Source organism: Rhagoletis zephyria, unplaced genomic scaffold (genome assembly GCF_001687245.7).
Source record: "Rhagoletis zephyria isolate East Lansing unplaced genomic scaffold, Rhagoletis_zephyria_1.1 Rzeph_scaffold_00746, whole genome shotgun sequence".
Taxonomy (NCBI): Eukaryota; Metazoa; Arthropoda; class Insecta; order Diptera; family Tephritidae; genus Rhagoletis; species Rhagoletis zephyria.
Genome location: NW_016157830.1, coordinates 88,149 through 115,477, shown reverse-complemented (window position 1 = coordinate 115,477; position 27,329 = coordinate 88,149). Strand labels below are relative to the sequence as shown.

The following is a 27,329-nucleotide window of genomic DNA, read 5'->3' as shown; positions in this document are numbered from 1 at the left end:
TATTTCGAAATTGAAGGACGCTAATTTACTCAAAATTGATACACCTCGGCTTACCATCTAGCGGAAGGTTTCGGAAGGGTGAAAAAACATATATTTAATACTTGCGCCGGGTATTTAATGTTCGGCTCCGCCCGAACTTAGACTTTCTTACTTGTTTGTTTTTAGTTTACTTACATGTATAGGCAGCCAACAGATTGCGAAAGCAAGCACAACCACAACGACCATCCGGGTTACACGCCGTTTTCCCTTTCTGATGCAGCGAAAAAGGTACAAAAAGAAAAAAGATGGAATATTAATTACCGAAAGCAATAAGCAGTGCCTATGTACATATGTAATTAAAAGTTTTTTTTTTATTTAAAACTTGCGGTATTTATGTGTGCTTTGAGTTTGCCAAGAACTTTATGACAAAAGAGAATGAACGCTGAATGGATGCCACGCACCTGAGGGGCGAAGTTATGTGATTGGAATTTGCTGTATTTTTTTAAAGTTTCGGGAAATTTTAAAGTAAAAAGCCGGTGCAACATTGAAACGAACATTTTTTCTGGTTTCCTTTTATCTGAAAAATATCATATCTCTCTGCCAAAGAATGCGCGTACCTTTGACAGTAATATCGCAAAGATTGTAAGTATGCCAACAGTTAATTGGTGAGGTCAAATGATCGCTCAGCGACAGGAAAATAAAAACTCCTAGTTTTAACACAGGAAAATTAATCCTCGTTGTTTAATACAGTTTTTAAAACCAACTACGTAACATTAACAGGTTATCGATAGTTTTAGTCCCTACGATATTGACAAATAAATACAACTACAAACAGAGTCAGTCCAAGACCTCCTGCGGCATTATTGTTTCCTTCTTCTCTGGCAGTTTACGTAACCCAGTAATGAAAGGACCGGAACTCAAAAGTGACCGATTTAATGAATTTGTGTTTCGTATGCTAGATGTGCACTAGGCTGGGCCGATTTTGTATGGGGGAAAATAAAATGCATTTGACCGTATTGTAATAGTAATATTATGATGTCTTATGTCTAAGCCAATTGTTATTGGCCACGAAAGATTAATTCAAAACGTATCCTTAGCCCGCGCAATTGAATCAAAATGTATGACTTTTGAAAATGAAAAAAAAAAAATGGCTAGTAATATCTATGGAATGCGTCAATTGTTATAAACAGGACGATATATCAAATTAAGGGCTATTAAATTTAGTACCTCACGTTCATTTGTCATTTTTCAACAAGACTCCAAGTTTTTAAGATATTAAGATAAAACTTACAAAAACTATAATTTTCCTTTATAAATTTTCAATTCTTCATTACTTCAGGAACCAAGTGAAAAATACAAAAAAGTGAGACGCGATTTATTTCAAACGTTTTAATGTTTTCGGATGTTTATATAATATTAAAAGCACCATGGGCTTGGTCACGCCGATTTGGTCAGTTTTCAAGATCGTGGTGAATGAAGTCAATCGCGTATTGTCAATATTTAGGAGTCGTTTGATAAGTTAATAGTAGTTTCAAGCATATAAGTATTTACAAACATTAACATAATACAATTAGGGTGAGAAACGCCCACTTTAAGTCCATTTATGTTGTCTTGAAAATTGGTGCGGAATGGTTTCATTAGTCATCGAAGAAGCACATTTTTCGCGGTTTCTAAATTGGCCGTTATATGANCGCGGTTTCTAAATTTGCCGTTATATGAAGGTAGGGGAGGTGCAATAAGTGTTTAGATATACAAAAATATTTTAGTTAACTCCATTATGTGAGAAAGTGACTGTAGATAAATGCAATAGTCTTTAACATATCTTTGGAAATCCTTTTGAGGACTCTCCAATTGGACAATATTGCTTTGCATTCAGCTTGAACGAAAAAAGTTTCTCCCTGGCACACTTTTCTGCAATTCGGTTCTTTCATTTAAACGTTATTTATACAATTGAAGGGACACTTTTTTAGAAAAAAACTTGAGATCCGCCTAAGTTTTTCGATATAACTTTGGTAAATGTTACTCGATCGGTATGTAATAATTACCAAATTNTCTCCCTGGCACACTTTTCTGCAATCCGGTTCTTTCATTTAAACGTTATTTATACAATTGAAGGGACACTTTTTTAGAAAAAAACTTGAGATCCGCCTAAGTTTTTCGATATAACTTTGGTAAATGTTACTCGATCGGTATGTAATAATTACCAAATTGAAGGCGAGCCTTACTGTTACTGATTTATGATAATAATATGATGAAAATCATTCAGATTATAAACAAATTATTTTAAAATAAAAAAAATGTAAAAAATTTTTTTTTGTCATTTTACTACATTTGCAATTTTTCTATTGTATGCATAAACATATGTAAACTAATTAGTGTTTCTAGAAGTTGTGCCTGTTCAGTGTTTCCATACTCATTTGCATAAACAAAATTTTTCCACGATGAAGGAAAATAATGGCTGTTCTATTAGAGCTACCGAAATTGTTTCTAAATTTGCAAAATTTCGCAAACTATAGCTAATATTAAAAAAGGATTAGAATATTTTGAACCAGCGACCTAAATGCACGCTAGCAATATTAATGATGTTCTTTACATCGTTCGACTATAGGCCAGTGCAATTATCAAGAGAACAATTAAAATTTTATTGAAAACAGATACCTTTGAGATTAACATAAGCTAAAGGGCTGCGAGAAATGATATTTGCACCAAACCTTTTGCTAAGCCCAGAATTTTTAACAAGAATTGGTCTTATTCGACTAGTGGGTCACTTGACGGTCGATGCTCGGGCTCTTACAATTAAAATAAAAGACTAATATTTTGCAGGCTTCTTGGTCACTTCATGATACAATATATTTTCACTATTACCAAGGGATTTGAGAATCGCCCTAATGTGCACGCTGTTCACTATTACTGCGTTTATGCGACAGAATTTATGAATTCTTCATTTCATGAATTCAAAAAATGGTGAAATAAAGAGCACTAGCGAGAAACGAAATAGTAGGGTTGTGGCTTTTTTGGCCTCCTTTTGAATTTGAAAAACCTGTTGGTACCAGGAAATGAGCCACATATATTTAAATGGGTTTTAATATATTTTCATTTTATTTTTCATTTTCCAGTGTTGTAAATCCTGTCTATGCCACTTATGCTTTTTAATCTAAAAATAACATAACCCTAGTAAACAGCTGTATGTGGATCGTAGCGTTGCCGGACTTGCACTTCATGATTTCATGAAATGATGCCGAATTCATGGTTAACTTTCGTGTGTAATTGAATTCATGAAGTGGTTTTTATGCAGTCAATTTTAACTCAAATTCATGAAATGAATTCGTGAATTAGCCTACTCATAAACAGAGTATATGTACGCTCCCTTGAAACATGCACGTTTGTAATCGACGCTTCGCTGTTCGCTTTGCTTTTCTCTTTGCTCGCCGGTATAGTATGTTTTTAGCCTTAAAGTTAATATTTCCACTGGACTAATAATAATAATGCTGATGTTGATAGATAACTCATACGCAAAGGCAAGTCATTTAGACTAGCAGGCATATATGTAATACTTTCCATATTGGAAGTATCTACAAGTGCAATCAGCAAATATTACAGTACAGATGAATAAAAAAACGAAATGGAAAACCGGGTAATCGTATGTAAAATGACACTTCAATTCAAAACAAATCGCACTGGCGGAACGTTAAAATAATATTACAGGGAATTTTTAATATACATTTAATTGCATGAATTTTATAATAAATTAAGTTATAGAAATGTCGCACTGACGCTTTTTATGCGAAAAAAGAAGAGATTAACTGAATACAAGTAATTTTTAGAAAAAAAAAACGACTTCAACTCCCATATTAAAAAAATATATATATATATATCTCATGATCCACTGATCGGATCTTAACCAGATTAGTATGGGACCACCTCTGAGACACTACCTTTCCGATGCAAAAAGAATTATCGCGGTCCAAAGTTATGCGGTAACATACATAAAAAAAATAAAAAAAAAATAAATAAATATTCCGACGAACTGATAAACTCCTCCTTTTTTGGAAGTCGGTTAAAAATAGCTTTACATGCGACAAATTATCTTTTAATGAATATATAAAATTGTCGGTTGGTGGATTATGTATTTGAATATTTGCGAAATACACTAGGACACTAGGAAATAAAATTGTTCCTTCAGTACGAAATCTATACAAAAATTATGCTTTTCGACTGTAAATTGCATCGACATTTTAATTTGCTCATATGCATGCATGCATACATAGATTCCCTTCAAGACCAATGATTTGATGGTATTTACGGGAAAGTTTATGTACGTACATTTACATATTTTACACTTTTAACATAAATGTTAAGGCAGATATTTTAAGATGCACTTCTTCACAAACAAATTATTTTAAGTTATTATGAATGGATAAAAGAGACATCTTCTTTGAATTCAGTACTAAAATTTGACATTTCAAGTGCTTATCAAAAATGTATACATGTTAACTAGATTCGACATTTATCTTAAAATTATATAATTTTAATTATTTGTTTATACAAATGCAGTTTACACTTTAACAAAACCCGTATAAATCCAAAGTTTAATCTTTGCGCAACATTAAAAAAATCAACAAATTTTCGTAAGGCTTTTTAATTAGATTTCCTAGAAATACATATTTTGAGTATGCAGTTTTGTAGCCCGATCAATTCAAATAAAGCGCAAGTTTAAAATACATAGCTGCGACTTATCGTTGATTTTTAATATATTGCTTTTTTTTATGAAGGCGTTGCTCATTTTCTTCATTAAAAAATCGTCGAACATACTTAGATAATATGGAAGAAAATTACCGACATCGTCAAAAATATGCCATACATCAACTGTTAATCACAGCTGCTTTAAATTTGCACTTTATTAGACTAAAATTGAATGAGCTAAAAAACTGCAAAATATTAAGAGATAAAATTGAAATAGAAAGTTCGAAATTTTTACGAAAGTTTGTCGATTTTTTTTAATGTTGTTCAAAGATTAAACTTATTTTCATTTAGTGTTTGTTAAGGAATAAACTATATTTTTATAAACACTTAATTTAAATTAAAATATAATAAAATAAATAGTCAAATCTAGTCAATATGTGAGTGTTGTAAAGTTATAATATTTAAAAACATCTCTTTCTTAATTAACGATGACACTGTTTCTATATGAAGATGATTTCGACATTTTGTTTTAACAAAATTTAGCATCGAAAATGTTCTTTCAAAACTTGCCTAGGAATGTGATATACTGGTTCGTTCAAAACCTTTTTTTAAAACTGATAAAGGCAAAAACGAGAAGGCGAAGACAAAAAGAGAATAAAAAAATTTCCCGCAGTGAATTTTCAGATTTTTAAACGGTATAGTAATTTAATTTTTTTAATTTAAATAAAGCATGAAGACCACATGGAATAAACGAGTAGATAAAAAATATATAACGGTAAAACTGGCACATACATAAATATATGAAAGAATGAAGAAAATGCAGTATATTACTGTGAAAAAAATTTCGTTTCATAGTATCTCCATAAAAAAAAATGCTTTTTTACCAGGGCTTCGGAGCGCTCGATGAGCAATTCTGATTTATTTTGAAATTGAATTATTTTGAAATCGAAAAACTTTTGTTTTGTCATTAGTTTATGTCGATATAACGATTTATAGATGAGTTCGGATACCAATAACGGGGGATTTAAGCATAAGAGGTATGAAGTGACTTTTTCTTTCAAAATAAACGGTTGATATACATACATATCTACATATGCACTACTTACTGTTCATGTTCACTAGCAATTATCTCAGATTGCTAGTCATTGTGCAATGAACAATATTTCCAAGTATAATAAGTAGAATGGAAATTTATTTAACACGGTTGTTTTCATTGGCAAAACATAAATGTAAAGGAAGTAAATTTATTAACGGAAATTTTTTCTTTAAGGAGCTAAAGAGAAAATGGATTTTGTTAGCTCTTTGCTCCAGCTCCGCGCCGGCTAAAATCCATTGCTCTTTGCTCCTTTGCGCCGCTCCGCTCCGAAGCCCAGTTTTTTTTTACATTCCAGTAATTTTTGGAACAGTTTTTCTATAAAATCAAGGAATCCCTAGTACTATGTGTACCTGTTGTACACGTTGAGATAAAATTATAGATAACTGACACAGCTTCCACGGACATAACTTCCATGAGCACGTGAAAGTTATTTCAGACTTTATTTTCACGAAAATCAGACGTAACTTCCACGTAAAACATGTCATGACTAGGGATGACAGCGATTAATCATTTGGTTAAATTAATCGATTTTATTTATCCCATTTACAATTAAGTTGTATCGTATTTTTGTGTTTCATGAATCGAGTATTAATCGATTAATTATAAAATAATCGTAAAAATATTTTCTTTTTGCTAGCTGCATCAACTTTACTCGACCCGAGGTTAAAAAAAATTCATTTCAAATTCGTTCTTGCGAAATGAAATAACGTTCGCAGATGATCTTATGAAAATGGGTAGGGAGTTTAACTAGAATCAGTAGAAATGAGTGAGCAAACGAGAAAATGAGCCCTTAGGCACATTTAGAAATGTCGAAACTCCATCCCTGCGTAGTAATACAATTCAAGAAGAAACAAGAAAAAAGCATAAGCTCGGGTGGAACCGAACATTAGACACCCGGCGCAATTATTAAATATAGTTTTCTTCACCTTTACGTTGTTTGTTGTTTGTATCAATTTTGAGTAAATGAACGTCCTTAAATTTCGAAATATCGAAGTTTCAAGCATTTCTGAAATTTAGTCCGATTTCAATAATTTTCATTGTTTTACTTTTAAGTGGCAAGTACAATAATCAATCCAAAATTTTATCATAAACGTATTTTTTGCTAAAGAATTATTGCAAACATCAATTTTGAATAAATTAGCTATAGTATTTACTGATTTATCGAAGATTTCGTATTTCTCTAAATAACCGTTACATGGGATGTGGGCGTGGTTATTGTCCGATTTTAAAAAATTACAGCTGTTTGGTATGTGGTACCATGCCAAGTTTGGAAGAAAATGGTCGAGCGGTTATCGAGATATACACATGTAATCATAAATGGGCGAGGCTGCGCCCATTTTACAAAATTGTTTACTATTCCTATTTTGCGTCTAAAAATCATTGGAAATATCAATTTTCAGTGCAAAAGCTTCAGTAATTACTAAAATATCACCATTTTCATATTTCTGAAAATTACCGTTATATGGGAAGTGGGCGTGGTGACGGTCCGATTTTGCCCGTTTTCAATACCAACCTACCTTGGGTAAAGGGCATTCTATATACCGCATTTCGTTGCGATATCTCAATTTTTGCTCGAGTTATCCAGCACATGGACGGACAGACGGACAGACAGACATAGCCTAATAGACTTCTTTTTTCATTCTGATCATTTATGTATACATTTGTCTATATCTATCTCGATTCGTTTTGGCTGTTACAAACAACCGTTATGTTAACAAAGTTGTAATACCGTTGTGCACAAGTGCGCTCGGGTATAAAAGCAGTACTTTGAAATGTAGCTCAGGAGGAAAGTTTAATATAATAAAAAATGATTTAGATAATGAAACATACATACGTAAACGGACATTTTTACTTGGAATCCACTGTTACTATCATCTTTCACTTATCCAGTCCTAAGAAATCACACACATAACAATAGGGTTAATAATAATAATAATAATAATAATAATAATAAAATAATAATAATAAAAATAGGGTCAAAACGTAAGAAAATAGCAGCTCATATAACTCGAGCAAAAATTGAGATATCTCAACGAAATTTGGTATGTGGGTTTCCATTATCCAAGGTAGGTTGGTATTGAAAATGGGCGAAATCGGACTGTAACCACGCCCACTTCCCATATAACGGTAATTTCCAGAAATACGAAAACTGCGATATTTTAGTAACTACTGTAGACAATTCACTCAAAATTGATATTTAAAATAATTTTCAGACGAAAAATAAGAATATTATAAATTTTTGGAAAATGGGCGTAGCCACGCCCACTTATGGTTACATGTGTATATCTTGATAACCGCTGCACCAATTTCTTCCAAACATGGCACAGTTATTGGCCTTGGTACAACATACGAAATGGCCGAAATTTTTTTAAATCGGACAATAACCACGCCCACATCTCATATAAAGGTAATTAAGAGAAATACGAAATCTTCGATAAATCGTAAATATTAAAGCTAATTTATTCAAAATTGATGCTTGCAACAATTTTTTACCAAGAAATACGTTTATGATAAAATTTTGGAAAACGGGCGTGCCACCGCCCACTTATGATCACATATATGTATCTCCGTAATCGGTCTACCAATTTATACCAAACTCGGTATTTTTATTGTGCTTGCCACATAAACGCAAAAGGTTGAAAATTATTTAAATCGGACTAAAATTACGGTCGCTTTTCGTATAACGGTAAATTTCAGAAATGCTTGAAACTTCAATATTTCGAAATTAAGGACGCTAATTTACTCAAAATTGATACGCCCCGGCTTACCATTTAGCCGTAGCTTTCGAAAAGGTGAAAAAACATGTATTTAGAACTTGCGCCGGGGATTTAATGTTCAGTTCCGCCCGCAGTTAGACTTTATTACTTGTTGTTATTTCGTTTTATTGACATCCAAAGTTACGCCATTTCGTCTTGGATGGCATTCTACTGTACTAGTGTAGACACAAAAATATTAAATGAGTTGTTCTTGTAACACCACCTTGTATAAATGCGCATTTGAAAATACGTAAATTTTGAAAATGTTTTTACTACATTTATTTAAGACGGTTTAAAAAGATAGGAAAATAATCTTCTGATGTCTAAGTATGAGAAATTTTTACGGGAATCTGTAAAAATGGAAATAAAAGTTCTTTCTTACGAGCAATGCAAAACCAGTCGAAGCCCATAATTCCAATAACTCAATATTAATTTTCATCTTGCATGCATGAGCACGTAAGACTTTAGCGGATTTTCCAGATACTCAGAGAGCAAGGATTAATAAAATTAACAAGCGTACACATAAAATGCGCATTGAATCACTTAATGCAAATACATACATTTATGTCCATGTGTATGTGTGTAAGTACGTACCCAGTGGGAAAATGTAATGTATGGTAATCGGAAAAAATAATCTGTGAAACAGTCGTTTTCACATTCGAATATTAATTTTTTCCCCATGTCCTAGGAAAAGTATGACATTTAATTTTGCATTACCTAGTATCGAATGAATTTCCTGGATACATAAGAATGCTGATTACATTCTAATCAGCATGGCTGAAAAAATAAGCAAAAAAAAAAAAAGTTTTAACAAAGTTCAAAAGCACTAAAACAGTGGTAAATATGTATTTGTCAATGTTATTGTGGCTTGTTAACATTTTATTTTTAATATTTTTATTGAGCTTTGTACCACGATTGTTTATTAGGAAAAATTGAAAAAGGAACAAAGTCTTAGCGATAGAAGTTATAGCACTATTTCAGAGATCACCACATCTCCTCATCAGACTTCTTTTTTCTAGACTTCAGCAGGGATCGAACCTGCTCGAAAAACAATAAACAGTTTAAGGTTTTATTTTTATTCAGTTTATTTCAAGGACAGAATAATTACAATTGGCAAAGAAAAGTTTTGCTTGATATTCTCAAATAATAAAAATCTGCGTTGATCGTTTGAAAGCATTGAATAGAGGGGAAAGATACGAAACCTTAATTTCTTTTCAAAACTGAATCAATTTTTTTTTAAATATTCCTTACTTTCCATTGGAGATAAATTATTTTTAATCACTTCAACAACACTAATGCCTTACCGTAGATACAAATCTTCGACATTTTTATATTCCAGTGAAATGCAATTGAAGTTCGAGTTAATAAAAACCAAATCTGTTTGTATGTATTGTTTGAAAACATTACATTAGTTCGACGTTTAACATCGGAATAATCATCGCTGGAAATTGGGAAATAATCGAGAATTCAAGGATAATCGTTAATAGTTGCAACCATTTTGAAGTTTAAAGCTTTGTAGGCAAATCTCTAGAATTGTCAGAACTTAATTTAAAAACAAGTTTAAGAAATTTATTAAACAAACGTTTCTTTAGCAGTACTGAGTTCTTATGAAATTTCCTAAGCTTTCTACTTAAGATTTCTATATATGTATTTTTGCAAACAAAGAGCGCAAGGCTACCCACGTTTGCCACAGAAATGTTATATACCCGCTCCATTATTTCATGAGGAAAGAGTGAGAAAGCAGGCTGTATAATATCAGATGTCAAAATTCGCTGAACGCACTTAGCTTTATACATTAAAATAATCAAAATATGTATGGTCGTTAAAATTAAGCTTGGAAACCCTAAAAAAGCAAAAGAAGCAATTCCAGCAAAAGTTTAAAATTCCCGGTCCAGTTAATCAGTAATAGGATTTAAAACTCATAAGATATACACCACATTATTTATCACGCATGTAACGCATTACTACTTTTCCCACGGGGTAATAACACAACGTGCATACATACATACATAAATAGTATAAATGTATTTCAAGCCGTTAACACGTTTTGCTGCGTTTGTATCTGTAAATCCGTTGCATATAACGAAATAGCGAAGGACTTGCGAAATGTTACGCGCGGATGTTAACAGCTTGTACTCGAATTTAATTTCAGTTTACTTACGTATGCACAATACCTGTACGCAATGTACATATGTATGTAGTATGTAAGTATGTCGGTAAGTGCGGGCATTATAATGCAATGGAATTAAAGTATGATGCTTAAAAGTTCAGCTTTCCTTGTTTGACTTTTCTTGCCGTAATTTGCTTACCTTGATTCTGCTGACGGCTTACAACCAGGCGCACTCTTCCATAGGCGTGCCAACATGCACATGTACAGGAAAAATATCAGTGTCAGTGGAGTGACGTAAGATGACGCACAGAAGGACACCTGTAAAGATGTAACAAGATTGGAAACCAATCGGTTAAGAGGCTTGTTTAAGACTAAAGCATGATGTATGTATGCAAAGTACTTATGTGGATAATATATAGGACAGCAAGGGATCCTAAGACCTGAAAGATCTTTTGTTAAATAAAAATAAGTGTCAAATGATTACCAAGAATAAATATTTGTGTAGATATTTCTCATTAATATTTATGTACCTATATACATACATACATCTATTTAGAAATATATTATGTATAAAGTAGAGTCAACATTTTTTGAACATGCAATCCGTACAAGTTACTTCACAGATTTTAATAAAGTTTTTGGAGGTTACTCCTAAGACATCTGTTAACGTATTCTACTCATGATATATATTAATTCAAACTTAGCGCCAGGGGCGGCTAGTAATTGTATGAAAGGTTTAGGACAGATCAAACAGAATGACATTCATCTTTATATACATATGTGGGACAGTGACAAGACGGCAACCCAAAACTACACTATTTATTGTAACCTTGACTGATAACGAAAGAAAAACTTTATGATGAAGTATTAAAATTTTATTTTAAAGCTACTTGGAAATTAAAAACCCGATTTGAAAATTTTTAAAATGGTTAGCAATTTGTTAATTTTAGAATGTTTAACTCAAGCATATACATATCTCTATTTTTCACTATTCAGTTAAAAAGGAATAAATACCTATATTGACTCACTCAAAATTATAGTGATCTGTATATAATATTCGCAATGTTGTTAATTTAAAATTTTTTCGCAAAGATTTTTTATAAAAGTAGAGATCATCTAACAAAAACTATATATATCCAAATTCTAAACTTTGTGCAAAAATTAAAAAAGCCAATAAAGTTTCATTAGAAATGCATTTCCCTATCTATGCTATGCCCTATCTCAGTTTATTTTCGATGTATTCTCGTTTGAGATAAGGCGTTTTTGAACCGATTTCTTAGATTAAACCAAATTCTGAGATAGGGTGTTTTCCCATAATATTCTGAAATTGGGCATTTTTCAATAAAGCTCTGAAGTAGGGCGTTCTAGAAAAGTTTCTGAGTTTTCGAACTGGCTGCCGAGATAGGTCGATCTTCCACTCACCCATCGGTTTGTTACCCATATTTTTATTCTACATTGCATTGAATTTTTTTAACAATTTTTGGAATTAATCACATCTTTGAAATTACAAAGTCCTTCAGAATAAATCCTGCGGTCAAAGAGAAAAAATGAAAACGCCACTTTAAATAAAAAAATAGGTTTCACACCCATTTATTTATTATTTATTTCATGGTAGGAGAGCTTGTCAAACAATATAGAAGCAATTTTTTCGATTCAAGTTGTTGAAAAGTAATGAATATTTATAAGACGTATTCTACGTCAAAATTATGAGAACCTGATTTGGAAACAGCCTTGCATGCTTTTGAGCTTAATATTGAAGATGAAGACAAATCCAGTTCCAATCGATCATTCAACTAAAATTACTGATCCCGGAAAATGTGTATGTATTCAAATTCTCACCGGCTTCCTGTGCCCTTTGACAATTGCTAGACTAGATTTTCTCAGGTAATATTCTTTAAAACCTGTTAGTAGACATGTTTGGAATCGAGTCAACCACTTAGTTCGTAATTAGAATTTTCTGCCACCCTCAGACCAATGTGCGGCCCGCTAAAGTTGGCGTGAAAAAAAGCACGCGTACAATAGCAGTTGTTCAACGGAGATTAAAGCGAAAAGCGGCGTACGCACACAAAATTTAAAAGCAACAAAAATTTTAACAGGGCAAAGCAGCCCAAGCGTGAGCGTGGAAAATTTTTAAATTTTCTGCACGCTAGCCAGCGGTAAAAATAAATGCAACGGCAGTGGTAGATACGCATATAAGTCTAGTGTATTGTCTAGCCATAAAGATGGCGTGTTTTACCGCTTGGCCGAGGTGCGCAAGAATTTGTGCTTGCTGTACAGTAAACCGCTAAGTGACGACGCACAGTGGGCGTCCATATAACCGTACTAGAAATACGCTGAAATTTCGTATATGCGCTGTTCGGCACTTAGGAATGAAGAAATGTGGAAAATGGTAAAATTCAACGCGCTACCACGCCCACAGCTCTTCTGGGCGGAAATAGTACATGTTATCTGATTTTGATGAAATTCAGAGCATGTACTGGTTTTAACGAGAAAACCATAAATCTGAAAGATCATCCAAACCAGTTTACATTAACGTCCAGTAATTCTAGAAAAACAGGCGCAATTTAAAAAAAAAAAATATTTTTTGATGAAATTCGGTGTGCCCTGCCCGTTTCAGCCAGAATTTTCCAGCTTGAAAGATAATAAAGAATTTCTAATTACGGCGCCCACCTTTTTCACAACTTTTTTGACTCCAAGTACTAAATTTTATGAATTTTGGAGAAAATGAACAGTCACATTTATTTTATTTCTAATGAAGTCCTATTTCTTCATTTGAAAAATGACAAAAAGAAAAACATTAACAATACCTGCATACTAATTTATGTGCACGATATGTATTTACACTGAAGCTTTCAATATTACGTACATTTTACACCACAAAAGCTGAGCTAAGGCCGGCAGGACTCTTGCCATCGAAAACGGATCTCGTCCAGGGAAGCCCCATTTTTGGCTGAATGGCGAATGTGATTAACAGATTGCCGAGTCACTAATATCTACATCTTCTTCAATTTCCATTTTATACTGCATATTCCTTATTTTATGTACACTCTGGCTTCCCTTCAGCTCTACAATAAAGATTCAATAAATTTTACAGGAGGCGGGTCTATAAAAGGAAGAATAGAAACTGAACTCGCAGTTCCTCGCAGCTGGAACTATTTGAGATATGACACGCATATTTAATGTTTCTTGTCCTAAGTACAATTTAGCTCGCTTCCTTGGTCCTTTTTAAATATCCCTTTTCAAAGTAAACTATTTTATACAAATTTAAAGCAATGCTTGACCACAGACATATTCGAAAACTGCTCATCAATCAGATTGGCCTTTTATATATGCGCACAAGTGGAAAAATTAGTTCAAATTACTTGCGACTAAATCAAAATTTTTTCTTGCAAATTTATATTTTCGCATTGTTCCTACTTTAAGCTCGTGTCATGATTGTAAATATGCATTTTTATCAAGTATTCCTTTTGGTTTGGGTTAGCTGGATATTTTGCTATGTACTTGCGTAATTACCTTTTCAGAATTCGCTAACCCGTTTTTACTACTTTTGGTCGCTGTAGTCTCATTGTGCGACACCATCGCACAGTGGCGCCGAAATCCAAAAGTGCTGCCAAAATTCGAAGCTTTGAAATAATGATTTCTAAATTTCGTACTAGGAGGTTTTCGGGGTCACTAATTACTAATCCGCTGTCAGAAATGCAAATCGAGTATGGCGTCTGGTGAATTTCGAGCTTTTCAATTAGAAAGATTTTGAGTATGCAGTTTTATAGCCCATTCAGTTTTAGTGTAGTGTGAAATTTAATTAAAAAGCTGGACATTTTAACATATAGGCGAAACTGATTTGTATCAGCGTGTAAAAAAAAACAAAAAAATATAAGGAGAGAAATCAGCACCTGAGTTTTGTTTTATACTGTAGCTGATACTTTTCTACGTAAACTTCAATTGGCTTAAAGGCAGTCTCCGACAGCGTTTTGTTACTGTTACATTTAGCAACTCAAAATTTGTTTAAATTAAAAAAAAAATACCTTTACATTTTTATTTCTTAAAACTTTCTGTTACATTATTAGTTTCCACAAATTTTTTAATGTATTTTACTACCCTTCAGACGTAGAACCCATTTAGTTTTTTGATTTCCTATTCTCTAACTACTTTTATACGTTAATAACTTTTCGCTTTTTATTACAATAATATTGTGCTTGGGAGAAGGTCACACTACAGATGAATATAAAGAGGGGACTTGGGGCACAGGTCGTTAGAGTGAACAGTTTTCGCTTCTTAGGTGAGCTCTTTAGCCAACTCAATGTCAAAAAAGGCCTGTCTAGAAACTTTATTTTCTCGAATTATGGCCGCACATTTGGGATTCGGATTTGGGAAAATAGCGTTGGTTCCCAGCAGCGAAGCAGTAGTCAAGCGCAGCGGAGCGCTAGTTAAACAGAATATTTACAGTACGAATAATAAAGATCGGGTCACTATAATATATATCTCCCATTCAACTGATTGTTCAGTTATGAAGATTTTCGTTATAACTCCTCGATTTATGCAGCTAGGAACATGAAATTTTGCAATACTTCCAACTATTATCAACAGAATTCTTACAGTGAAAATAACAAAGATCGGGTCACTTTTACATATAGCTCCCATACAACTGATTGTTCAGATATGAGATTCTTTGTTATAACTTCTCCATATCTGCAGCTAGAAACATGATATTTCGCACTTTTTTCACTCATTATCAACAGATAGTTTACAGTGAAATTAACAAAGATCGAGTTGCCTCCATAAAACTGATTGTTCAGATATGGGATTTTAATGTAAAATAATTTATTTGGACAGCTAAAACCGATTAATTTCGTAAGCTATTGTATAAATAATAATACAAAGTCTACTGAGAAAATCTTCAAAATCTATGCTTATAAGCTTTATCTCTTATACCCCTGATTGTTCCTATATCATGTTTTGGAATATATCTCCTTAATGTAGGAAGCTAAACCCATTACATCGTGTTACCGGTTTACATACCGATCACACTGCAGTGAAAATCACTTAGATTGGTGCTATATGATATACCTTATATATCCATATTATATTCAATACCTCTAATTGTTTAGATAAGATTTTTTATATATGTAACTCCTCTATCTATGTGTGCTTTGAATATATAGTTTTTTCAAATACAGTAATCTGTTAAAGCAAAGATTTCAGATGTTCATGAAAGGTATAAAGCCTTCGGCATAGCCGAAGACGGCGCTGATTTTACTTGTTTTTATTTAATTACTCTTTTTGTAACATGTATGTAGTTAATCAATATCGTATAACAATAATTCACTTTACAGGATATACTCCTAGAGTAAGTCCACCACTTGATTCACTTCGCGTTTTATTTTCTTTGAAGACTATTTGAAGGTTATTTACTTTTTGTTGGCAATTGTCCTATTTATATACATAAACAGCTTTAGTTTTTCACCTTATAATAAAAAATTCGTTTCTCTAGAAGATGAAGATGAAGATGAAGATGAAGATGAAAATGAAGATGAAGATGGAGATAAGGATAAAGATCATAACCATTTAACTTAACTTAACTCATCTCCACTCATCTCAACTCCGCTTAAAAACTTACCACCTGAGCTCACCACACATTAGTTCACTCCCCACAGCTAAATTCACCAGACCTTAATTCACCACACCTTAACTCACCATATCTTAGCCCCCCACACCTAAATCCACCACATCTTAATTCACCACACCTTAATTCACCACACTTCAACTTTCTCACCACACCTTAACTCAGAACACCTCAACTCACCACACCTTAACTCCCCACACCTAAATTCACCTAGGCTTAATTCACCACACCTCAACTCACTACAACTGAATTCACCACACCTAAACTAACCACACCTCTAAAGCCAACCACAGCTGAATTCAAAACACCGTAACTCCCGCACCCAATTCCACCACACCGCAGCTCACCAAACCCAATCTCACCACATGACATGAAATCACTGATGTGGCATCAATGACAACATCATTTGGCATAAAGTGAACCAAAATAAACAAGATTACTAATCATATGTATAATGAAATATAAAATAAGAGCGGCGTTCATATAAACTGACAAAACTTCCGATAAACGAGTTAAATGATAATGAAATCAGTTTATCACTTTTGATGCAGGCCCCGAATATATTGCAATATAATGATGTTTCCACATGTTTTTTGGTTTTTGGTACACCCCTTTTACGGCTAAACTTTACCTCAAAGGTATAAACAATTATATATCATTAGAAAGGTATTTTGATTCTGATGTACAAAAAATTTTTCAAATTTCAAATTGGTTTAACATAAAGCGAAAAATCAATTCAAAAGTGACACTAATACACGTACATGGTTGGGGCGGAAATTACCTCTAAATGTATGCTTTAATACTGATACTGTATTAAACAAATCTGCTAAGGAGCAGTTTAGGAATCAGAAATATGAAGATTAAGATTCATGCAAGGAAGAAGGTAAAGTTCAATATGTAGAAGAAGAAGGAAATAAAGGCAAAGATTAGAATAAAAGCAAAGAAACCTAAATATAAACGAAGGTGAATATGAAGATGAAGATGAACATGAATATGAACTTGAACATGAACATGAACTTGAACATGAACATGAACATGAAGGTAACATAAGAAGAAGGTAAACATAAACATTAACGTTAACATTAACATTAAAAGCGATAGACACAAAAATAGAGAGGAAGAAAGTGATAGGGAAAAAAGGATATACAACTGATGAATGTGCGATGTTATATTGTGCTGTGTTATGGTACATATGTTATGTTATTTAATCTTATGTTATGCTTAGTACTAATCTAAACTCCCCCCTCTTAACCCATTCCAACTAATGTTATTTCAGCTCAACTCAACTCACATAAACTATCCTTAATTTTAGCTAGTGTTTATAAAGTGGCTATAAAGTCGGCAGTCAGCAGTGGAATTCTGACAACCGCTACGCAAGATTTTCGTCGCCAAAATTCTGTAAATGAAACGCAATAGAGCCTAAAAGTATACAACATAGAAAAGTATTACATGCGATGCGTAATCAGCCAAATCTGGCAGTGTGGTGGGCTTGCAGCTAGATGTTGCATGTTGTTAGGGGCGTCTGTTATTCTTTTGGAGATTTTTGGCGATCAAAATTGGCGATAGCAAATGTTGAAATCGGGCTGCTAGTCTGTGGATAATAGACACTTCGGGCACGGGTTTGTGGTGTAGTGGTTAGCAGTGCCCGCTACCATTCCGCAACGACTGGGTCGTGCCCAGTTTCCGACCATAGCCCCTCGGCACCCAAGCTTCACTTGAACAGTAGCTTACAAGTGGGTCTCACGTCCAGAAGAGACCATGTGACCGATAAAGACGCTACTGCTACTTGATGTGCCGTGGCTTTGGCTCTGCATTTCAGAAAAAATGCCGGGATTATTGAAGCAAATATTTTAAATAAACTTAAATCTTAAACTAACTAACTAACTTAAACTTACGTAATAACGTCTCGAAGAAATAGTAAAACAAAAATATATGTAATCTGCTAGCCAGGTGGCGTTATTTGCAATACCAGCTCTGGCTATCAAAGCTAAGCCAAATTATATTACGCTCGGTATCTTAGCCATCAGAGAGAGGTATCTTGTCCCGGTTCCTGAACATAGGAAGATCGAAGGCTTTGCGAACCAACTTAGGATATGCATAATTTTAGCTAATATCCCACAAGAAGTGCTTCAAAATGCGATAATTGTGTCCCGGGTAGCTACTAAGTAAGAAGCAATGCAGCACAACAAGATGTCCCAATTATTCCTTGAAAGCTACTTACATACTTAGTTGAAACTACGCAAATCGCGTTCGCAGAGCAAATTACTGTAGCGAATGCAATAGAAACGTTTCTCGTTTAAAAACGATGCAGGCTATTAATTGAAATTTCATTCAAACCGCCTTTCTTTTTATTGTAAATCATTTGTTCATTTATTGCAAAATGTTTTGTATTTTGTGTAGTTTTATTCCCGCTAAATATATACTTTTGTGCATATATATGTATACGCTCTTATGTACGTTTTGTAATCCAAATGTAATCCATTTAAATATCTCTCACACAATCAAATGCAATTAAGTTGCTTCTTTCATTTTCACATCAAAGTATACGCTGTTGTTTTAATGGTTATTTAATCGAATTAAATTAAAACGTTTTAAAGGCATAAGTCCCGTTGATTCAATTGAGCTTTATGCATCATGCTGTATTGATGTAGATGGAAAACGTTTTTGTATATATGCGAAAATAGGTTTGCCATTTTTTTTCTTGGAAGCGTAAAATTAAATTAATAATTATAAAAGTTATAGTGACTTGAAAATGTTTTCCCAGCTGGACTCAATGTTATTGTTGATAGATAACTCATACGTCATGACAGGCGAAACAGGCTAACAGGTCTTTGTTTAGTTAAGTGCATGCCGTTTGTCGTTTAGTTTTGAAATACGAGTTTGGTAATAATGCATCTAAATAAAATAACAAAAGTCCATACCAATTCCGATCCCTACTTAATAACACTGGATCACAAATTTGTGTTTGGTTTTTGTTCCACAGATGCCCCTATCCATTCTCAATGTAGAATCGCCTGCTGGTTCCAAAAATCGAGTTAATTTTTTAGTCTATGGATACGTTTTCGAGATATTTTCAAATTACCGCTATTCAGCTTAACTCAAATGCTGGTTCCACTTAGTCACGTATATCTCATGAATCAACAAACTGAAAATGAAATACGACAAATGAAAGCTAACAAAATTTTCCATATACCATCTATATATGACTTTCCGATAGGACTGATAGTTTCTGACAAATTAATTAATCATTCCACTTTTCTTTTTTTTATGAAAAAAGTAAAAAAATTAAATTTTAACAGGAGAAAAATTACAAACCTAACTGAAAATGAGCAGAAAATAATGTTACTCATATGTCATGTACACTTAAGTAGTACGCTTTTGTGCTCTTATTTCATTATTATTTAACCACTCATTACTTCTTTATTTATCCATCGATTTTCTTCATTGGTAACTTGTTTTTTTTTTTGTATTAGAACATGCCTTAGAACAAACGCAAAAATTTGACACAGAACCTGTTATTTTTTAAATTTTTCTTCTGTTAAAGTGTTTTCTTTTTCATATTTCCATCAAGAAAACAAAAAATCTGTATTGATTAATTGCTTTGCCAGAATCTATCAGACCTGTCGAAAAGTGATGTATCCACGGTCTATGTAGAATTTCGCTAGCTTTCACTTGCCGTATTTCATATTAAGATCGTTTAATTGCTTCGTAAGATATACGCCATTAAGTGTTATCACTTTTTGTTTTAAGCTGAATAACGATTAATTGAAAATATCCATAGAATAAAAAATGACGTCGATTTTCGGAATCCACGGAATATTTTTGCTGTAAATCAGTGTAACCAGCGTATATTGTTCTCTTGCCATGGCGTATGAGTCATCTGTCAACATCGACTACGGTTGAAAAATAAATTCCATGTCACTAGGGCTGTTCAGCAAAAATACATCGCTTACTAAAATGTTTAATATAAATTATAAACTCATGAAAAATATCATTGAAAATATTAAGAGTAAGTTAAAAATTCCAAAGTGTTGCAATTTCAGCATGTTTACCCCTTACAGGCGTTAACTTCCAACTGCTCTAGGAGTATTTTTAACTACAACTGTTATTTTTTCAAAGAAAATTTATTTACAACTAAATAATTTTTTAGTTTACCTGCAAATGTTTTAAATTCCCAAACTATACTACCCTGCCCACTTTTACTTCCTACACTTCACACCTTTAGTTCATACAATCTTGTAGTAGACCTATTTCAAAGGGTATGAAATAAAGGTGGACAGGATAGTATGCATTTCTTTTGTAAAGAAATAATTATTGTACCAGCATGCTGGTAAGTTATATTCTTCGAGCCTGATGGCACAATCACTTGATCAAGCCAGCAAGCTGGTGTCGTATATTTGTCCTTTTATTCAAAAGGGTTTTTGATTGGATAAAATATAAGCTTTTTCCAGAGTTCATTGTTTTTCTATACCATTACCCTACTCACCCGCTTCGCTGAGTGTATGAAATTTTTGCGTGCTTCAAGAAGGAGGTTTAAAATTTGTTTAACCATCTTCAAAATATTTTTAAACTAAAACTTTCTTAAACTTCTAACTTGTCATACTTTTTCAACTCAATTGAGATTTTAAAAAGATGATAACCCTTTACATTTAGTTTTGGAATTAAGCCCTTCTAAAATCATTTTGAGTGAATTGAATTTAACCTTTTAAACAGTTGGCAACCTTCTTAAACCTCTTTCATCTAACACTCATATTGTGATACATATTCAAAACGATTTCGATTTATACCAATCTATACCAATACATATTTTGAAAGCCGTTTTTTTGTATTCGCAATGATCGAGAACGGCCCAACCGATTTGTTTTTTTAATTTCCGACATCTGATTCAGACGTCGCAAGGATTATTATATGCTTAAAAAATGTTCGATATATAGAGGGGGCGTGGAACCTCCCATAAAAACCGAAGTTTTCGTACCGAATATCTCTGGAAATGTTCATGGTAGAGTACTGGAGTACTTGGTGTGGAGATATATGAAATCAATCTTATACTCATGGAGAGAAACGGGATATTGAAAAAGAGGGCGTGCTCGGACGGATTTTGAACGAAGTTTTTTGTGTGTTTTTGAGTAACTCTCTGGATAGTGTAGATTCACAAATTCACCCGCCATTGGCACTGGAGTTAAGTTGGTACTAACAATTAAGAAAGTCCAATTAAATACATTAAATATCCGGCGCAGGTACTAAGTATATGATTTTCATCTTTGCGAAAGCTACCGCTACATGGTAAGCCGGTATGTATCAATTTTGAGTATATTAGCGTCCTTAAATTTCGAAATATTGAAGTTTCAAGCATTTCTGAAATTCGCCGTTATATGAAAAGTGGTCGTAATTTGAATCTGATTCCAATAATTTTCAACGTTTTGCTTCTATGTGGCAAGCACAATAATCATACCGAGTTTGGTACAAATTGGTAGAACGGTTACCGAGATACATATATATGATCATAAGTGGGCGGTGCCACGCCCATTTTCCAAAATTTTATCATAAACGTATTTCTTGGTAAAGAATTGTTGCATGCATAAATTTTGAGTAAATTAGCTTTAATATTTATTAATTTATCGAAGATTTCGTATTTCTCCAAATTACCGTTATATGGGAGGTAGGCGTGGTTATTGTCCAATTTTAAAAATTTTCGGCTATTTGGTATGCTGTAACAAGGCTAACAACTGTGCCAAGTTTGGAAGAAATTGGTCCAGCGGTTACCAAGATATACACATGTATCCCTAAGTGGGCGTGGCTACGCCCGTTTTCCAAAAATGTATAATATTCTTATTTTTCTTAATCTTAATAATTGTAAATATCAATTTTGAGTGAATAATCTTCAGTAGTTACTAAAATATCGCAGTTTTCGTATTTCTGAAAATTACCGTTATATGGGAGGTAGGTGTGGTTATTGTCCGATTTTGCCCATTTTCAATACCATCCGTCCTACGCCCGAAAGAAGTGCACATACCAAGTTTCGTTAAGATATCTGAATTTTTACTCGAGTTATCGTATGCACAGACGGACGGACGGACAGACAGACATGGCTTGATCGATTTCTCTTTTCATTCTGATCATTTACGTATACATTTGTCTATATCTATCTCGATTCGTTTTGCCTGTTACAAACAACCGTTATGTGAACAAAGTTATAATACTCTTGTGCACAAGTGCGCTCGGGTATAAAAATCCTGTTGATGATTCACGTTGGCCGATATTCAAAGTATGTATTGGTAACGGTAAAGGAATACTATTGCAAAAAAAAGGCTGCCACGTGGCGCTGGAGTGATTTTGAATAATGGCCAAGTTAGAAAAGGTGGCGTGAATGTCAGAATAAATAAACCTGTTGCACCATTGAGTATATCGAATTTTTATGTGTTACGATTGGCCCAATGTATGTGATTTTTGCCAGTATTGTTATGTCTTAAAGCTTCATTCGGAGACACCAGGGTTGAGTTGTGCAGGGGTAAATCTCAAATTACCACCGATAAATCTACCGCCAAAACCATCGCGCGCCTTTTACTGTAATAAATTCAAGTAAACAAATTTATTTCCACTTAAATTGCTTTAGTGAAACTTACTTTTAAGGTATGTCGTCTGAAATAAGTCTATGTACGAGGGTGGTCCCAGAAGTACCCGACCTAACAAAGAAAACACAAACATTTTGGGCAAAAATGTATTTATTTTTCAACATAATCTACTTTCAGCTCTATACACTTTTCCCAGCGATGCTCAATAAGTTCGATACCCTTTTTATAATAAGAACTGCTTTGCTCCTCAAAATAGACATCAACTGCCGACACCATTTCTTCCTCGTTGGAAAATCTTTGAAGTTGGGGAACAGAAAATAGTCCGAGGGGGCTAAATATGGCGAATAGGGTGCATGAGGTAACAATCCAAATATTAATTTCCTAAACACTCAATTGAAATTGTTTAGTGTGAGCAAATGCGGCACCCATCTTGGACACAGCTTTCTCATTTCCAAATCTTCAGATAATATGCGATGTACCGTACTGAAATGCATACTATATCTGCTAGCTCGCGGACTTTCAGTCGACGATCATCCATTACTGCTTTGTGGATTTTCTTCACCATTTCTGGAGTCGTCACCTCATTTGGTCGGCCACTGCGATGCTCGTCCTGGCAGGTCGTACGTCCTCGTTTATACTCTGCTACCCAATATTTTACTGTTGTAAACGAAGGAGCAGACCCGCCCCAAGTAGAGTCTATTTCAGCTTTTATATTGGATGGGCTGAGGCCTTTCAAATAAAAGTATTGTATCACATAACGATGACCAATTTTCTCCGTATTCACAAATTCACTGAAGACGTTGACTATTGACGGCTTCCAAGCATATACTAAACAACGTGGCGTCCTCAAACTTGAAACATATGCTTTATAGATTGTGTACTTTTTAACACAGTGATATTTTTCAAACAACTACCGCCATCTCTAGGTTAGACCGAGTACTTTTCGGGCCACCCCCGTATATTGGATTTCTGTAGAACAATTATACGCATCCATTTTGAAATTGCTACCAACTATACGACAAAGTTTCTTGGACAGATTTACTATAGAACCGGATTATTGTTGCGGCCAGGGAGTGAAGAGGAAATGTTCTTCAAATTTATTTCGTTGTGAGATTAACCGTTCTATGAAATGTTACACAATTAGAGAATTTCAAGAACTTCACCATGGACATAAGGCTTTCGTTAGGTTATTTAAGGCGGAAAACGACCACCAAACCATAATCTTAGCCGATGAGCGTGCCAATGGAAATTCGAAACGTGAATTGTTGTTGGTGAAAATGTTGGACCAAAAAGTTTCAATAAAAAAAAAAAATATTTTGTGCTGGACGAAGTTCGCCGGGTCTGCTAGTATTATAATATTTCCTTTAAACTAATTAAGTTGAATTTTTAAAAAGGTGGCAACCCTTGTGAAAGACTTCAATATTATTCAAAACTTTAAAACTAAAGGTTTCTTAACAATATTTTGTTTGACAGCCATATTTTAATTCTTCAGATAGCTTGCGTATAATTAATTTAAATTTTACTTTTCAAACCGGTGGGAAGCCTTTTCAAAATATACTAAACTAAAGCTTTTTTAAGCCTCTTGACATCTATTTTTTTAATATAATTTTCAAATAAATAAGATTTTTTTTAAGGTGGCAGCCCTAACCCATGAGTAGAGAAGGATTTTATATATCTCCATATCAAGTTCCAGTAATCTACAAAAAATATTTCCTGAGAAATGCAGTATGAAAAATTCCGTTTGTATTAGAGGTGCCACGCCCTCTTGCCTAATAGAGATTAAATGTATCCTATATTTTAAGTTAGGCTAAATAATAGCAGTGTACAAAATTTCATGATGATCGGTTGAATAGTTAAAGCGTGAAAGCGTAGCAAACAAACAAACTCACTTTCGGATTTATAATAGCCGTGTTTTATTTGTCCAGAAATTTAAGCTATTAGCTTATTTTGTATCGAGGACTTACCCAACATAATTATATTGGCTTATGAAAGGCTATCTTGGCTTGTATATTTAACAAGAGGCATTGCCATTCAGCATCAGAAATTTTCTCCTTCAGCCAATCAGAAAGAGGCAAAAACTTACTTTGACACTATTTGCAGTCAAAGAACNTACCAACTATACGACAAAGTTTCTTGGACAGATTTACTATAGAACCGGATTATTGTTGCGGCCAGGGAGTGAAGAGGAAATGTTCTTCAAATTTATTTCGTTGTGAGATTAACCGTTCTATGAAATGTTACACAATTAGAGAATTTCAAGAACTTCACCATGGACATAAGGCTTTCGTTAGGTTATTTAAGGCGGAAAACGACCACCAAACCATAATCTTAGCCGATGAGCGTGCCAATGGAAATTCGAAACGTGAATTGTTGTTGGTGAAAATGTTGGACCAAAAAGTTTCAATAAAAAAAAAAAAATATTTTGTGCTGGACGAAGTTCGCCGGGTCTGCTAGTATTATAATATTTCCTTTAAACTAATTAAGTTGAATTTTTAAAAAGGTGGCAACCCTTGTGAAAGACTTCAATATTATTCAAAACTTTAAAACTAAAGGTTTCTTAACAATATTTTGTTTGACAGCCATATTTTAATTCTTCAGATAGCTTGCGTATAATTAATTTAAATTTTACTTTTCAAACCGGTGGGAAGCCTTTTCAAAATATACTAAACTAAAGCTTTTTTAAGCCTCTTGACATCTATTTTTTTAATATAATTTTCAAATAAATAAGATTTTTTTTAAGGTGGCAGCCCTAACCCATGAGTAGAGAAGGATTTTATATATCTCCATATCAAGTTCCAGTAATCTACAAAAAATATTTCCTGAGAAATGCAGTATGAAAAATTCCGTTTGTATTAGAGGTGCCACGCCCTCTTGCCTAATAGAGATTAAATGTATCCTATATTTTAAGTTAGGCTAAATAATAGCAGTGTACAAAATTTCATGATGATCGGTTGAATAGTTAAAGCGTGAAAGCGTAGCAAACAAACAAACTCACTTTCGGATTTATAATAGCCGTGTTTTATTTGTCCAGAAATTTAAGCTATTAGCTTATTTTGTATCGAGGACTTACCCAACATAATTATATTGGCTTATGAAAGGCTATCTTGGCTTGTATATTTAACAAGAGGCATTGCCATTCAGCATCAGAAATTTTCTCCTTCAGCCAATCAGAAAGAGGCAAAAACTTACTTTGACACTATTTGCAGTCAAAGAACTGTCAAAATTTGCCTAACATAGGAAATAAGCTAATTTCGTTTTATTTGACCAAGATGTAGCTATTTGCTTATGATGGTTGAATAAAACAGGGCTAATATTATATAAAGTAAGGAAGTAAGGATATGTAAGTAAACAATTTTAGCTACCATTTTTAGCCACAACGACTTTCTTTTAATTTTTTTAGCCCTTTTTTTAAGGAATTTGGCTACCACTAAAAAATGCGTATGTAACACCGTACACATGATAGAAGTGAAACTTCTTAAAAATGGTGTGAGTAACAGGTACCTACTCACGAAATTGGATGTGTAAACATTTGTTTACGGTTCGGCAAACCATTAGGCGATTGAGTTACATACATAGGTTTGGTTAGAAATCAAACAATAATTTCATTTCATCTTATTAATTTTCTGATATACATATAATTTATTTATTCATTTTCCGNCGGTGGGAAGCCTTTTCAAAATATACTAAACTAAAGCTTTTTTAAGCCTCTTGACATCTATTTTTTTAATATAATTTTCAAATAAATAAGATTTTTTTTAAGGTGGCAGCCCTAACCCATGAGTAGAGAAGGATTTTATATATCTCCATATCAAGTTCCAGTAATCTACAAAAAATATTTCCTGAGAAATGCAGTATGAAAAATTCCGTTTGTATTAGAGGTGCCACGCCCTCTTGCCTAATAGAGATTAAATGTATCCTATATTTTAAGTTAGGCTAAATAATAGCAGTGTACAAAATTTCATGATGATCGGTTGAATAGTTAAAGCGTGAAAGCGTAGCAAACAAACAAACTCACTTTCGGATTTATAATAGCCGTGTTTTATTTGTCCAGAAATTTAAGCTATTAGCTTATTTTGTATCGAGGACTTACCCAACATAATTATATTGGCTTATGAAAGGCTATCTTGGCTTGTATATTTAACAAGAGGCATTGCCATTCAGCATCAGAAATTTTCTCCTTCAGCCAATCAGAAAGAGGCAAAAACTTACTTTGACACTATTTGCAGTCAAAGAACTGTCAAAATTTGCCTAACATAGGAAATAAGCTAATTTCGTTTTATTTGACCAAGATGTAGCTATTTGCTTATGATGGTTGAATAAAACAGGGCTAATATTATATAAAGTAAGGAAGTAAGGATATGTAAGTAAACAATTTTAGCTACCATTTTTAGCCACAACGACTTTCTTTTAATTTTTTTAGCCCTTTTTTTAAGGAATTTGGCTACCACTAAAAAATGCGTATGTAACACCGTACACATGATAGAAGTGAAACTTCTTAAAAATGGTGTGA

The 27,329-nt window shown here is 33.4% G+C and overlaps 1 protein-coding gene across 1 annotated transcript in view; it reads right to left on the bottom strand.

The window, feature by feature from the left end:
• Positions 1-27,329, bottom strand: part of AstA-R1 (allatostatin A receptor 1) — a 148,833-nt gene that overhangs the window by 48,951 nt on the left and 72,553 nt on the right. Inside the window, exons 4-5 of the mRNA XM_017613983.1 lie at positions 10,824-10,942; positions 175-250 (exon numbers count right to left, since the gene is read on the bottom strand). Coding sequence (XP_017469472.1) covers positions 175-250; positions 10,824-10,942 — 195 coding nt within the window. The remainder of the gene's footprint in view (positions 1-174; positions 251-10,823; positions 10,943-27,329) is intronic.